The 13553-nt window shown below is 33.7% G+C and overlaps 1 protein-coding gene across 1 annotated transcript in view; it reads right to left on the bottom strand.

Moving 5' to 3' along the window:
• LOC145671839 (neprilysin-11-like) overlaps positions 1-7274 on the bottom strand; it is a 77473-nt gene extending 70199 nt beyond the window's left edge. The window contains exons 1-3 of the mRNA XM_081741065.1: positions 7186-7274; positions 2038-2123; positions 551-652 (exon numbers count right to left, since the gene is read on the bottom strand). Of these exons, the coding sequence (XP_081597191.1) occupies positions 551-632 (82 nt within the window). The 5' untranslated portion in view covers positions 633-652; positions 2038-2123; positions 7186-7274. The remainder of the gene's footprint in view (positions 1-550; positions 653-2037; positions 2124-7185) is intronic.
• Positions 7275-13553: the final 6279 nt, after the last annotated feature.

Below are 13553 nucleotides of genomic sequence, written 5' to 3'. Positions count from 1 at the left end.
TAAATTTCATAAATATAGTGTGGAGTTTAAGGTAGTTGGTGACCAAGCTTAAAAAAAATGTATGAACTGTTAGAGCTATAACGGCAAGTGAATAATAATGGAAGAATTGGTGGAATGAGAAATTGGAAGGAAAAGGGAGTACCCCCGCCAAAAAACACAGATATGATGTTGTCCACCACAAACTTACTTGGCTGGGGATATAACCAGAAACCCCACGCAGCGGAAGTAAGCGCTCTACCACTGAGCCACCGTGCCTCCTTATGAATTGGCTTGGCACAGGATACGATTCAATGGGAGATTTTGTTTCTGATGTAATGAATCTTCGAATTAATCAATTCATCGAATTAGTTAATATTAATTATTTGTTTTTGGAATTCTTTTTGTGTTTTAACTTCTTTGCTGATTTTTTTTGTTTAAACCAAGCTTGTAACTGAGACATATATACTGTTATCTGTGTAAATAAAAATATACTCAATTACTATTAATCGTGATTCTTTTACTTAATTTGACTTCAGAGTTGAAGAATTAGCATACGATTAAATTCACTTACCTGCAGCGATACATTCAGGAGTTTCACAGACATTTTTCCTGCTTTTTCTTTCTTTCAGTATAGATGAATATGACGGCGGCATTTTTTGCAGTTGGTTTGTTACTGAAAAATGGAGTAAGAACCAATTTATGAAAGTAAATAGTATACAAGTGAACTTTTTTGGATGCTAATAGACTTATTACAGCAATGAAGCTGTATTTTCGACATATCAAGCATTTCATGAAAATCCGTTAAATGTTCTCTCCATAACCTATTTACAGATAGACCAGAATATAAACAGACGAAAAAAAGACAGACAGACTAAACATTGCAATTTTAGGTAAAAATTTACTGGATAATACTGCGTATTTAATATTTTCTTCCAAGATATTGAAGTTATTCATGGTCTGTATTTTCAATATCATGTTAATATGAGTTGTGATTCTATCATTATTATCTAGATAATAGTGGGATTTGAAATTCGCAGCTGAACTGAGTAAGCTTACCAACAATGCACTTGCAACATTCAAATTATAATTTCTTAATGTTATGGCTGCTTTCCTAAAACACACAGCCAATTTTTGATATGCTGAAGTACAAAATTAATTGTTTATGGATAGAAACAATAAATCTTGGCTTAATGTTCTGCTGTCGGTGCACAAGTCAGTTACATAATGCTTTCTAACCTTTTGAGCTATTCATGACACATTTGACGGAACTATTAATTTGGACAATCACCGTCAAGTATATAATTTTAGTATTTTCAAATTCTACATTAAGAACTGATTATGTTAATATTGTCAATGTTTTTCAAAATCAAGCAAAAATTGTTCGACATTAGTTTCCTTGTGGCATTATGGGTAAACTAACTGGTAGGTGTGACAACAAAGATTTCAGTTATACATCCCAGTGTACAGTACACCGGACAGTTTTTGTGCTACTATTATTCCTTAAGGAAATAGTTTTAAAAAGTTTTATCTCGGTGAAGTATATTAGTGGCCTTAGTCAAATTTGGCGAAGAATGCTCAAAAAGTATAAGAAGCTTTGGATCAAAGAATGAAAATATAAAACACAACTTCATTCGCTCAGATGATTAATACTAGAATAATGTAATAAGTTAAGGCTAATGTCGAAAAAATACCAAGAACGGACGCTAAAACAAAATTGCTATCCCATTTAGGCATTTTCTTTGTGAACATTTACAGTTTAAAACATAGGACATGTTAGCAATATAGCTATCACGTTCACGCTGACCAGCATATATTATTTTAAAATGAGCCATAGTGATATAGTAGGATTATTACATAATTTATTACGTAATCTAATCGAGAGTAAAACATTGCTAAATGAAATAATATCGCAATGTGATACATATTTCGTTATCAAATTTGGCTTTAGAACTATGCTTTGAAAGAGTTTACTATGTCTGAGTATTAAACCTTGATCTATAATACGATATCAAATATTAAAAGTCATTATAATAGTGTGAAGAGTTTCCTCCCATTTACCTCGATGTCTCGGTGCCGCCGAATTGACATGAAAAGTGATGAAGATGAAAAGTAATAAAATCAAAGTTTGCGCCAGTGATAAGACTCTGAAAGGAAACAAAAATATCATTATAACCATTGTAATTATGATATAATGATTTTTAGAAGTAGCTAAACAAAATGGTTGTCATTATTCGCATATTTGTGAATAAGAGTTTAATGCCTCCCACGTTTAGGAATAAGATTTTAATATTTATTTATTTTAAATAAGTGTATACCCAAACACAACTTCTTACATTGTTAACTTCGAAGAAAGGAGAAAAGCTGTTGAGGTTTCAGCCCTCTGGACATTTGCTTGTTTTATAAATGGAACCCGAAATCATGATTGAATGTTAGCTACTAACTTGTCAAAAACGCTTTCAATTATATAGTTATTGATAGAAAAAACAATGTATGAATCTCTGAACTTGTGAGTTTGTAAAAATATTTTTTATTTAGTGTTGACGTTCTTTTAAAGAAATGATATAAAGCTTATATTATCATCCTGATCGTCTCTGGGCTGTTTCGGGTTTCTCTCGTTTTCTCCCACATTCTGATTCCAAACATTTAATTCTTATCATTCATTTTTATTAATCCGTCTTCTTTATTCTGCAGCGTATAATCGTGGAATATAGAATTAACCTTACATTCTAACCTTATAGAATCGACAATGGTTAAAGGTATGTTCCTTATGTTTATTAATGATATAACTGAAAACCTAGATTGTAATGTTTAATGTATGAAGCAGATGACCTGAAGATTTATAAAACTATTGTAAATTTGTATAATTGCTTGGTAATTCAAAACAATGTTAATAAAATACTACTTTGGTCTAAAAATAATGTATTACCTTTAAATTGTAAGAAAACTTATTCAATGACTATCACAAACAAAACAAATCCAATCAACTTTACTTATAACGTAAATGATATTCCAAGGTAGAACTGTAGATACCATTAAGGATTTAGGTATTGTTCTTGACAGTAAGCTATTTTTTTAAACAACATGTTGAGAATATAACTTCTAAAGTGAAAATGAATCTTGGTATTTTGAAATGGATGCCCAAAGACTTCAATTCTGCCAAAACATTCCTTATTTCCTTATTCCATTATTCTCTATTATTCTGTCAGAAGTCATCTGGAATATTGCTCAGATATATGGAACAGAAGTACATATTATATATCAAATACGTAGAGGAAACGATTCAAAATCTTTTTCTCGTCTGGCTACGTTGGAAATTCAAGTGTTATTAAAGGTATATTTTTAGATGAAGTTAGATAATCATTGGGTATGTTGAAGTTGTCCGAAAAAAGGATTATTGTTACATCAAAATGTTGCACTTTAATTCTTCATGGTAATTTTAACTTATTGTCAATGTTAACTTTGCACGTAACTAGCTATCATACTAGAAATCCCAAAATATTTAGAACAATTCACTGGTTCAATGACGTATCCATATATAAAACTTTGTCAACAGCCAATGATCTTGCTAATATTATTGACATTTTTGAACAGAATTTCAGTATTATTCAAAGGCATTTGTATATTTATCTTATAAGCAGCTGAGAGTATTACCTTTTCTTATAATAAATATATGATTTGTTTTATATATGACTTCTGTATCCTTTTTTTGTGCATGTGTTAATTGTATTCAATTTTACATTATGTTTATTTTTACTATTTGTATATTTTTATTTTTACTCTACGGAAATTGTAATTGGATAGATAAGTCTGTAATTTTCAATATGTAATGAAAGTATTATTATTATTATTATTATTATTATTATTATTATTATTATTATTATTATTATTATTATTATTATTAACTCTCAATTTGAAGTACTTCTTTATCTGCTTTGAAATCCTATGTTAAATTAGGATAAGTATTAAGGAATATATTTCAAAAGATATAAGCAGAGTCGTTGGCGTGATCCTGTGTTCCAGCTGACTTGAAGATGGTATAGTGTAGAGGGAAACGGTCTATACTATTAGGATTGATTTTGCGTGATGGTCAGCGTATGCTCCAACTATACCAGATTCAAACCCTGTTCGTGACTCAGGGACCATATTAATGTTAGATTCCTGTCCTTCTGTGTGCTTAGTCTTGCATAAGGATGTAAACCACTGAAAGTCGAAACTCAATTTCATATCTATGTGTATCTCAACAAAGTAATAGACAACTTAGTTTTCGATTTGATGGAGGAACCATGTATAAAGAAGTTTGTTGGTATTCTTTTAGTCCTTTCAGTTAGTTTTCTCTTTTCTTTTATTTCTCCCACGAAATTTTCTCACGCTCATAGCTTCGTAAGTATGTACCTTGCAGGAAAATGAAAGGTAAGTTTACATAATATTTTGATTATCAGGAATATGTGCTTCAGGTACGCTGGAACACGCTGTGTGTGTGTGTGTGTGTTTGTGTGCAGAATTAGAATAAAGTATGCGTATATGCACTGAGTAGCATACTTTTACAAAAAAAGTGAACTAAAAGAACTTTCGCTAAATGGTTCATCAGATAAGGAGGGTAAGTACTAAAATTAAAGGATGGCGAAATTGCAGTGAAGTGTCCAGTTAGGCATCATACAGGGTCTAAGGAATTCAATGTGTTGGTTAACTGGATTCTTCATACTTACTTCTCTGCTTGTTTTCAACTTTTTTTTTCCTTCTCGACTGATGAGAGTTTAGTGAAATAGCTTATAATTTACTTTCGTTTGTGTTATGTTCATTATTTTGCAATGAGTAATTTTATTTATTATTTATACATATTTCTAGGTACTATAGGTATCTATGACCTTAAGTCCGTCACGTATGGGGGAAGACATCCCTCGGCAAGGACACTATTGTAATAGGGGAAGGAAAAAAAGGAAGAAAGAAATGAGGAAGAAACGAATCAGCCTGAAACCTCTATGTTAGGTACCATCCCGGCATTTGCCCGGGTGAGTGAGGAAAACCCAGAAGAATCCTTATTCAGAATGGTCTGAGAAAACTGTTACATCTTTTCGACTGAGTGTTCCCGCTGGAAATCGAACTTGGGGCCGCTTTTACCAAAGGTGAGAGTGTTAGGGACTACTTGTAATAAGTAATTTGCTATACTATATTCACTAATGAATTAAAATGCATGTATGTATTTATAGTACTTCACAGATCCGTGCTATAGAGGGTAAGTGAGGTAATCTCCTTAGACCCCACACAATAGGAGAAGAGTTAAAGCCTTCACGAAAATTACTACTTTACTATTTCTGATTCATCCTAGAGATTGAAAATATGTAGAAATGAACTATCATTTTGTAATACAAAGGGCGTTCAATATGTTTTGCAAAGATGGATATAATATTTTTATTAGTTGCAATATTATGATGAAATTTTAGGTGAAGATATTTTGTTCCTTTAGGTTCAAAATGGTAATAATTGTTGTTTCCAATTGTAACAAGTACAATACAATGGACACTGAAGTAGACGTCAGGGCCCGATAATGGGCAGTAATAGAATTCCTGTTCAAAGCCGGTGATGAATCAGCCACATTAATTCACAGCAAGTTGCTTTCGGTTTATAGGAATCACACATGGGACCGCGCCATTATCCAACGTTGGTTGTTGCAAAGGTTGAAAAACCTAGACCTTTCAGATCAGGCTAGAAACTTATGGCCTTCTTTTTCTGTGATCAGTGCGCTGTAATTTTCATAGACTTCTTGGAATATAGCTCCACAATTAATGAGGGACGTTACTGCTTGTTACTGTATAAGATAAGATGTGCTCTCTAGACCAATAAACCGGAGCTCCAAGGTAAGGTCATCAACTTCTATCATGACTATACCAAGCCTCACACAGCCATGATGACAACAAAATATCATGAAAATGGGATGGGAAGTCTTCTCTCAATCTCCTTATAGCCCAGACTTACCTCCTTAAGGTTTCTTTCTGTTTGGTCGTCTGAAGACCCACCTGCGAGGAAAAGTATTTGGTAGTGACAAGGCTCTCGTTTCTTGTACGAACAATGGTGTAAAAGTCTGCCACCTGAATTGTACCAAAGTGTATTCAAGGCATGGAAAGAACGTTAGATGAGATGCGTCACAGGAGATGGAGGCTACATTGAGTGACATGGTTTAGTTGTCAAAGAATTAAAATATGTTCACTTAAAATATCATAATGTTGCAACTAATAAGAATATTATAACTTATTGAACGTTCCTTGTATATTTTTTACGACTGTATATTACTAATTTTGAAAAGTACATTTATTAGTGAATAACACTATTATTGATATATAAAATCAAAGTTGGTACAGGCGCTCTATTCATGTTAGATATGGAATTTTCACCTACATCATTGGCCTTGCAATTTACTTTCACCCCCCTGTTGGGGCGCGGTGGCTCAGTGGTAGAGCGTTCACCTTGGGGTCCCTGGTTCGATCCCAGCTCGCGCCGTGTGGACTTTGTGGTGGACAAACACCGTGCTCGTGGGTTTTCTCGGGGTTCTCCCGTTTCCTGCTACTTTCTTCATTCCACCATTCCATTCATTTCTCATAATCACCGTCTCCTTTAGCCTAACCGGCATAACCGGACGTAAGACTTAAATATTTCATTTCATTTTTTTTACTTTCACCCCAAGCCCCGCAAATTGACGAGATGATCCTGGTGCTACCTATGTAAGAAATAGTGTACGCAAGGGGTTTTAACACCAACCTTTAAGCAAGATATAATGCAAAAATAAATATTTTTCATATTAAGATGTAAGCCCAAACCCCCTTCCCTTCCCCTGCGTATGCCACTGGCAAGAAGTGTATGTATTCTGCGAGCGACAGCTCCGAAGTGACACTTTTGTGTAATCATGTTGCTCTATATCTATATTCATGTTTTAATGTAAACTAAAATGTGTCAAAGTTTGTAGATGTTATTTCCAAACATCCTGTGCGTGTATATTATTCTAGAAGTGGAACCGTGTTAAACTGTAACTATTGATAGCTTTCAACATGTAGAAACTATAGCAACAGCTTAGAATTTAGAAACATTATGAAACTAAATTCCTTAGAGATTTTTACTACTTAGTTACACTTAAATCTATTAGTAAATTTCTAATTTTCGCACTACAGTATAATTAAGAAATTTTCATTTTCAGTACATAGATAGTAATAATACCTTTTTGAAAAAATCAAAGAAAACAACACATTATGCTTCCTCTTGCGATCTCAAAAGCACGACTTTCTTAATTGTTCAACAAAGGAAAAAGTATTTTTGTATGTTACATTGGTGATAAGTTATCCTTGTAAATTGACTAGTAGTGGTAATTGTTGAAACATATATATATCTATGTATAATACAGAAAGAGAATTATATAAGATGCAACTTATAAAGAACATTTCTGAAGTCGTGAACTACTAATACAATGAAACCTGTTAACTTGGCCATCTGCCTAACTTGATTTCATGTTTATGCAACCTGCATTTTCCTATAAGGCATGTTTTCTTATTACTGTATAAGTTGATTACATATCTTGGGTCTTGACCTCAAGTCGTAAACTATTAATACAGTAAAACCTGTTTACATGGCCATACGTTTATTTGGTCTCATTTTTATGAAACGTGCATTTTCTCGTAAGGCGTTCTCTTATTACTCTGAAAATTGGCCACCTGTCCAATTGCGTCCATAGATTGATTCCATGGGGGAGGGGGGAGGGGGGAGGCAATCGGCAGGTGCTCTATTTGCAGAACTATCGTTTTAAATATCACAATGGTAGAAGTTAATTTATATTATTTTATTCAAATACACATACATAAAAGTTGAACATGGATTTATCACAAACAAAAGTTGCTAATGAAATGAAATGAAACCTTTCCGTTTAATGTTCCAGGTGTATGCCCTTCAGTCTAACGGAGACGATGATTAAAGAACATCAATAATGGAAGAATTGGTGGAATGAAAATATGGGAGGAAACAGGAGTAGCCCGAGCAAACGGACGGACACAACAAACTTAACTTGGCCGGGAATCGAACCAGACACCCCAAACACCAGAGGTAAGCGCTCTACCACAGAGCTACCTTGCTGTTTTTGAAATAACCATAATAAAATGTAATGTACAAATACACAATGACACAAATGTACAAATGAGAAAATCAACAGATCACGTAATTGTCTTTTTTTTTTCTTTAATTGTTAAAAATTATTTTCAGTTTTGTTTGAACAGAAGTCGAGAATTTACCTTTTCTTACCCACACTTTCTTGCACAGATCCATTCATCTTTTCTCTGTGAACACTTAGCATGCACAAGCTACTTAATCTTTTTTCACACATTATTCAAGCGAAATCATGCCTTTATTTTCTTCATCCTCCTACTCATGCTGAAGGACCTTTCCTCTGTGCATGTTGTAGGAGAAATAGACAACAAATTTATTATAGTTGAATGGAATGCAGGAAATGAATTGTGAGAAACATAGCAATATCATAATCAGGCTCACATGTATTTATCCATCCAGTATTTATACCAAACTTCGTTTCTACATCCAAATTTTCAATTAGTATATCAACATTGGAGAACTCCCATTTTGTGATGATATTCTTCAGCTTATGTTTGTTTTAAAATTACTTGATGCAAATAATTTGCTGAAAATGGAACAGCATTATTTTCAGAAAACTTTAATTCAAGCGAACTTAGTAGTCTCAATATGGCAAAAAAAAAAAAAAAAAAAAATTAAATGCGATAATATTCTTCACATCAGGAAGTCCACCACAATGCCTACCTGGCGCGAACTGGGATCGAATCTTCTGTAACCTAAGTTTTCACTCTTCTATCGATCCAAACAAAGATAGTCAGTTAAATAATTTAGTCAATTGAAAAATAGAATGCTTTAGATTAGTTTTATTTAAACTTAGTTATAGTGATGTTAACACCTCCTCATTAATTTTAAGTATATTAATGAATGTAAATACTAAGAGATACGTATTGACAGCTTACTTAATTGAAATTCCTGGCTTTTATTATTATTACTAGGGCGAGGAATTTTTAAAATACATATGCATACATACAAATGCATATTTTGAAAATTGTAACTGTGCGAAATTTTTGCTTAATATATTTTTCGCTTAAACGCAAATTCTGCGTTAGTGCATTATGTGACATTCATCTGAATTTGTACGTTTTGTGTGGTATATGCTTCTCATTGATTGTGCTGCCTCCTGGTGGTGCTAAAAGACAGAGTAGAAGAAAAGGAAAAGAAAAGAATGGAGAGTTTTGAAACACAATAGTTGGTTTTGGTATTAGTGTGTGTGTGAAGTATGATTCAGCAAGTTTCGCTGATCATAGTTTTATCTCGACGTCAGAATGCATTTTAATGATTTAAATTATGTTATGTTTTAGAAAAACTAGAGCTGTCTTTGAAGCTCCATAAATGATCTGTAAGAATAATAATGCAGAAACTAGTATTTTTCGTAAGTGTTGTGCAAGTCGTTGTTAAAGTAAATCAGCCCCAAGTAATACTTTATAACGACAAGGGGGCGTGATCGAGATTACGAGTGAAACAAAGGACTTGGCTAGGTGCACTCGAAGGTAATGGACTCTTGATCACCGACTAACACGAAAAATGTCAGAACAAGTCAGTTCTTCAACAGAAATCGCAACATAATGCTGTCATCACGTTTGCCTGGAAAGACTGTTTATTAAATTCTTTGAATTGGAAGAAAGGACAATTTCTACGAGCAGATTCGTCGGATATATAGTGTTTCTACTGAAAACGTGATCACGAATATAGGCACACCATGGCGAACTAAAACTGTTCTAGTGAGTAATTTAAAGCATATTTACGAATTCGCTACGTAATCGGGGCAACATAATGTAAAAAACTTATTTGTCACAGGTACGTTTATTCATTTCTAATAAACGGCACTATAATATGTAGTTTTGTCAGTTCTTTCTTTTTACAGATTGCATGACGAGACGAGAACGTGGTTGTTGAATTACTTGTGATTAATCCGTGAAAGTAGGTGATGCTCTCATCTATTTTCTATAACGCGCCTTAGGTCTCCTCCCAGGTGATTCCGTCCGAATCTGGACCATTACGGTAAGGTGTGTCGTGCCTTCCTTGAACGATTGTCGCGGGGACGAACTTTCTGAACCCCTAAATAAAATAGTGCAAAGCTATATTATTCGGGGGCAAAGAGTAGAGAGTTCTCTGCGGTGGCCGGTTAAGGATGGTGCGTACCGGGCATCTGTACCGTAATAGAATGGCTAAGCCCTTCACAGGGACAAAAATCCCAATCGGGAAGGTACACGGATCCAGCCCGGATACCGTAATAAAATTACTGCATATTCTAAGGGTATGCGCATAGTTCTGCATATATTTGAGTTTACAAATCATTTCAATATTTCTAACGTACTTAATCGATAGTTTCATGTATATTGGACATTAGAAAGTATTTTTCGAATCCTCTAGAAAGTTCATTTCTGTCATTAGAAGATAATACTGTCTTCAAGATATTAATCGTATTTATGTTCATTTTTAGACACTTGCGAAACAATTTTGAATCTGGAAACTAAAGGTGTATCCATCATCTACAGGTTATTCGAACTTGTTAAGAAAACAGTTTCTTTAAGCTCTGTTTTAGGCAAAACTAAATTAAACAAAACAAAACAAATTAAATAAATAAATAAATAAAATAAATAAATGAATAAATAAATAAAAGGTTAAAGGGAAGTTGGATAAGATGTTAGCTCAAACCCAGGATCAGGAATAATCGAGTCAATCGACTAGAATATGTCTAGGATCACTAAATCTTTACTAGATGAACGTTCCGAACTTTCTGTACCAAATATTGTCCAACCATTGCAGTTGATGTTGAAAGGTCACTTTCAGTCTATGAACTTATTTTAACAGACAATAGACAAAATTTGATTTCTATTAGTGTACTGTTGAAATTTATTCTGCACACAGTAAATATTGAAAATAAGTGAATCTAAAAAGAAAAATAATCTGTTCCTGAAGTGCATATTATTTTATTTATGATGAGTATTGTCAAACCTTTTACTGCATATTTTCAAGTTTTTAGTACAAGTAAATCTGGCCAATTATTATTATTATTTATTATTATTATTATTATTATTATTATTATTATTATTATTATTATTATTATTATTATTATTATTATTATTATTATTATTATTATTATTATTATTATTGAGCTTCCTAAGATGCACATTATGAAATTGTTAATATGTTCACTGTTTAATAAGTTCATTATGTTTCTTTCGTTATCTGTAGCCACTGATATTCATATGTCATGTAATATTATGCGGTTTTCTCTTTCTCTTTCTTTTTTCCTTTTCTTTAAGCGAGATTTTTAATTTTCACTTCTATCACTGAATAAGTTCGACATATTATCTGATCTGTATTTCCATGGAAATTGAGAATAGTTTGTAATTTGAACACTAGCTTGAAAGTCTTTTCAAACCATCTAATTCTTACTTCTGCCTTCTATTAAGTAGTGATAGTCACTAGTGTTTTTGTTTGTTTGTTTGTTTGTTTCTTTATGTTTTTTTACAGAACTGAGCGAACGCAGGCAAGTGATTAGCGCTCTTGCGTTCCAATCAGAAATTTCCAAATTCAAATTCCGTGAGCAGCTATTATGTCTGAGATTTTCCAATACACTCCTCAGTGGCGGATCTAGCCCAGGGCCGGGGAGTCTTAGACACTCAGTTTCTTGAGTGGCAAATATAATTGAGGTTAATATTTATGTATTTTTGGAAGTTCATAGTAAACTCATGATATACTTATCATAGTTTGGGTTCTGGCTGGCCCCCCAGTTGTTATTTTCTAGATCCGCCCCTGACACTCCTATCTCAGTTCCTAGGAGCTCTACCAAATAAATACCAGGATGTTACCTTTAATCATAAGACCTGAATGACATCCTTTCCCTTACTGGTCTTGTTCTTGTTGATTGTTAATTGCTCTAGGAAAAATGGTCTCGCATTGTTAGGAGTTTGATAGATAAATACATATTTAACAAATTTGTTCATGTGTACTATACAGACAGGGCACAAAGTCGCTTTCTCCAATATGTGAAAAAGTAAAATGAAAGAAGCTAGTGACTTGACAATCTTCATTGTATTTACAAATACTGTCCAAACTGTCTCCCTCCATGTTCAGTGCACAAGATAAATCTCTTCAACACTATTTATAAATATCATGACACAACCAAAGATTGACACTAAATATCTCGATTGGTTGTTCGATTAGTTGTTTCAAGAAATCCCAATCTTGCGGTTGCAATATTTTTGACACTACCCCACACATGGAGAAGTCGCACTATATGAGGTCACATGAAAGGGGTGTCCAATTTGTTGTATGATGACCAAAACATTCATCGAAATGTTGATCCAAGAAATCCCTCACAACACCCAAGTGAAGGGGTACTCCATCGTGTTGTTACGTGAACTAAACATTTTCGTAACGAGGATTATTTTCAAGTTCTGGAATGACAACTTTTTGTAGCATCTGAAGGGATGTGTCACTGGTAATTGGCCTTCGAAAAAGAATTATCTTATTACATCACCACTTAAAATACCAAACCAGAAATGTTTAACTCTTCTGTCATAATTTTGTGTGAATTGCTATCATTCTGATAAACACAGTTGTTACTGTTTAGGGCACCATTCATTTTGACTTCTTCTGTCCAGAAGCCTCTGCCAACTTAATTTCGAATGAGAAACGACTCACAGAACTCAACACGCCGGTCCAAATAACATTCGTATAACGTGTGCAGAAGCTTTGTCTGGTAAGGTATCATCTTCAAATCCTTTAACATGTTCCTAAAAGAGGTTCGTGTCATTCCTATATCACGTGCGCGCCTTCTGGTAGACTAGATACATAAATCTGAGCAACATTCTTTCAGTTCGTACACTTCATGGTCGTCCGCTCCGCGGTAGATCATACACAAAACCTGTAGCCTAGAATCGTTGGTTCAAGTTTCCAATGGCTTGAAATTATGTTAGTTCCACACCGGGAAATTTTCTGAAGTCTGGTGTTACCACATTTATATTTTTGTGGTATTTCCACCAAGCTTGTAGCACGAGAAAAGTTGTTCCTTTGTTAACTTACGATTAATCTTAACATCTGTACTACTCGGGACAACTTAGTAAACAACTCAAACAAAACACGTACGAAAACATGGTTACCAGTCTCAGTCACAGTAAGAGACACAGTAATGCCAGTTCTAGTTTAAAAAAAACTCGCTTATTTTTCTTTCTTTGCTTGTTTCGAAGAATTGACTTCGTGTCCACATCTTGTTTATTTCTTTTCTTTTCTTATTTGTTTTGAGAGACTCAACTTGTGTATATCATAAAAAGAGGAAATAAACCATTTTATATTACACCGATTCCTCTACAAGAATTCTTTGATATAAAAACCAATCGAGAATCAAACCCGGTTCTTTGGCTTCCTATGCCAATGCGTTAACCACCAGCTCACTTCTTAAACAGTCATACATTTTATCAGTCTTGAAGTCAGTCCTCAATCGT

The sequence above is a fragment of the Thermobia domestica genome, chromosome 15 (assembly GCF_964235325.1).
Source record: "Thermobia domestica chromosome 15, izTheDome1.hap1.1, whole genome shotgun sequence".
NCBI classification, from domain to species: domain Eukaryota; kingdom Metazoa; phylum Arthropoda; class Insecta; order Zygentoma; family Lepismatidae; genus Thermobia; species Thermobia domestica.
The sequence above is the reverse complement of the archived record's forward strand: the minus strand, read 5'-3'. Positions and strand labels throughout refer to the sequence as shown.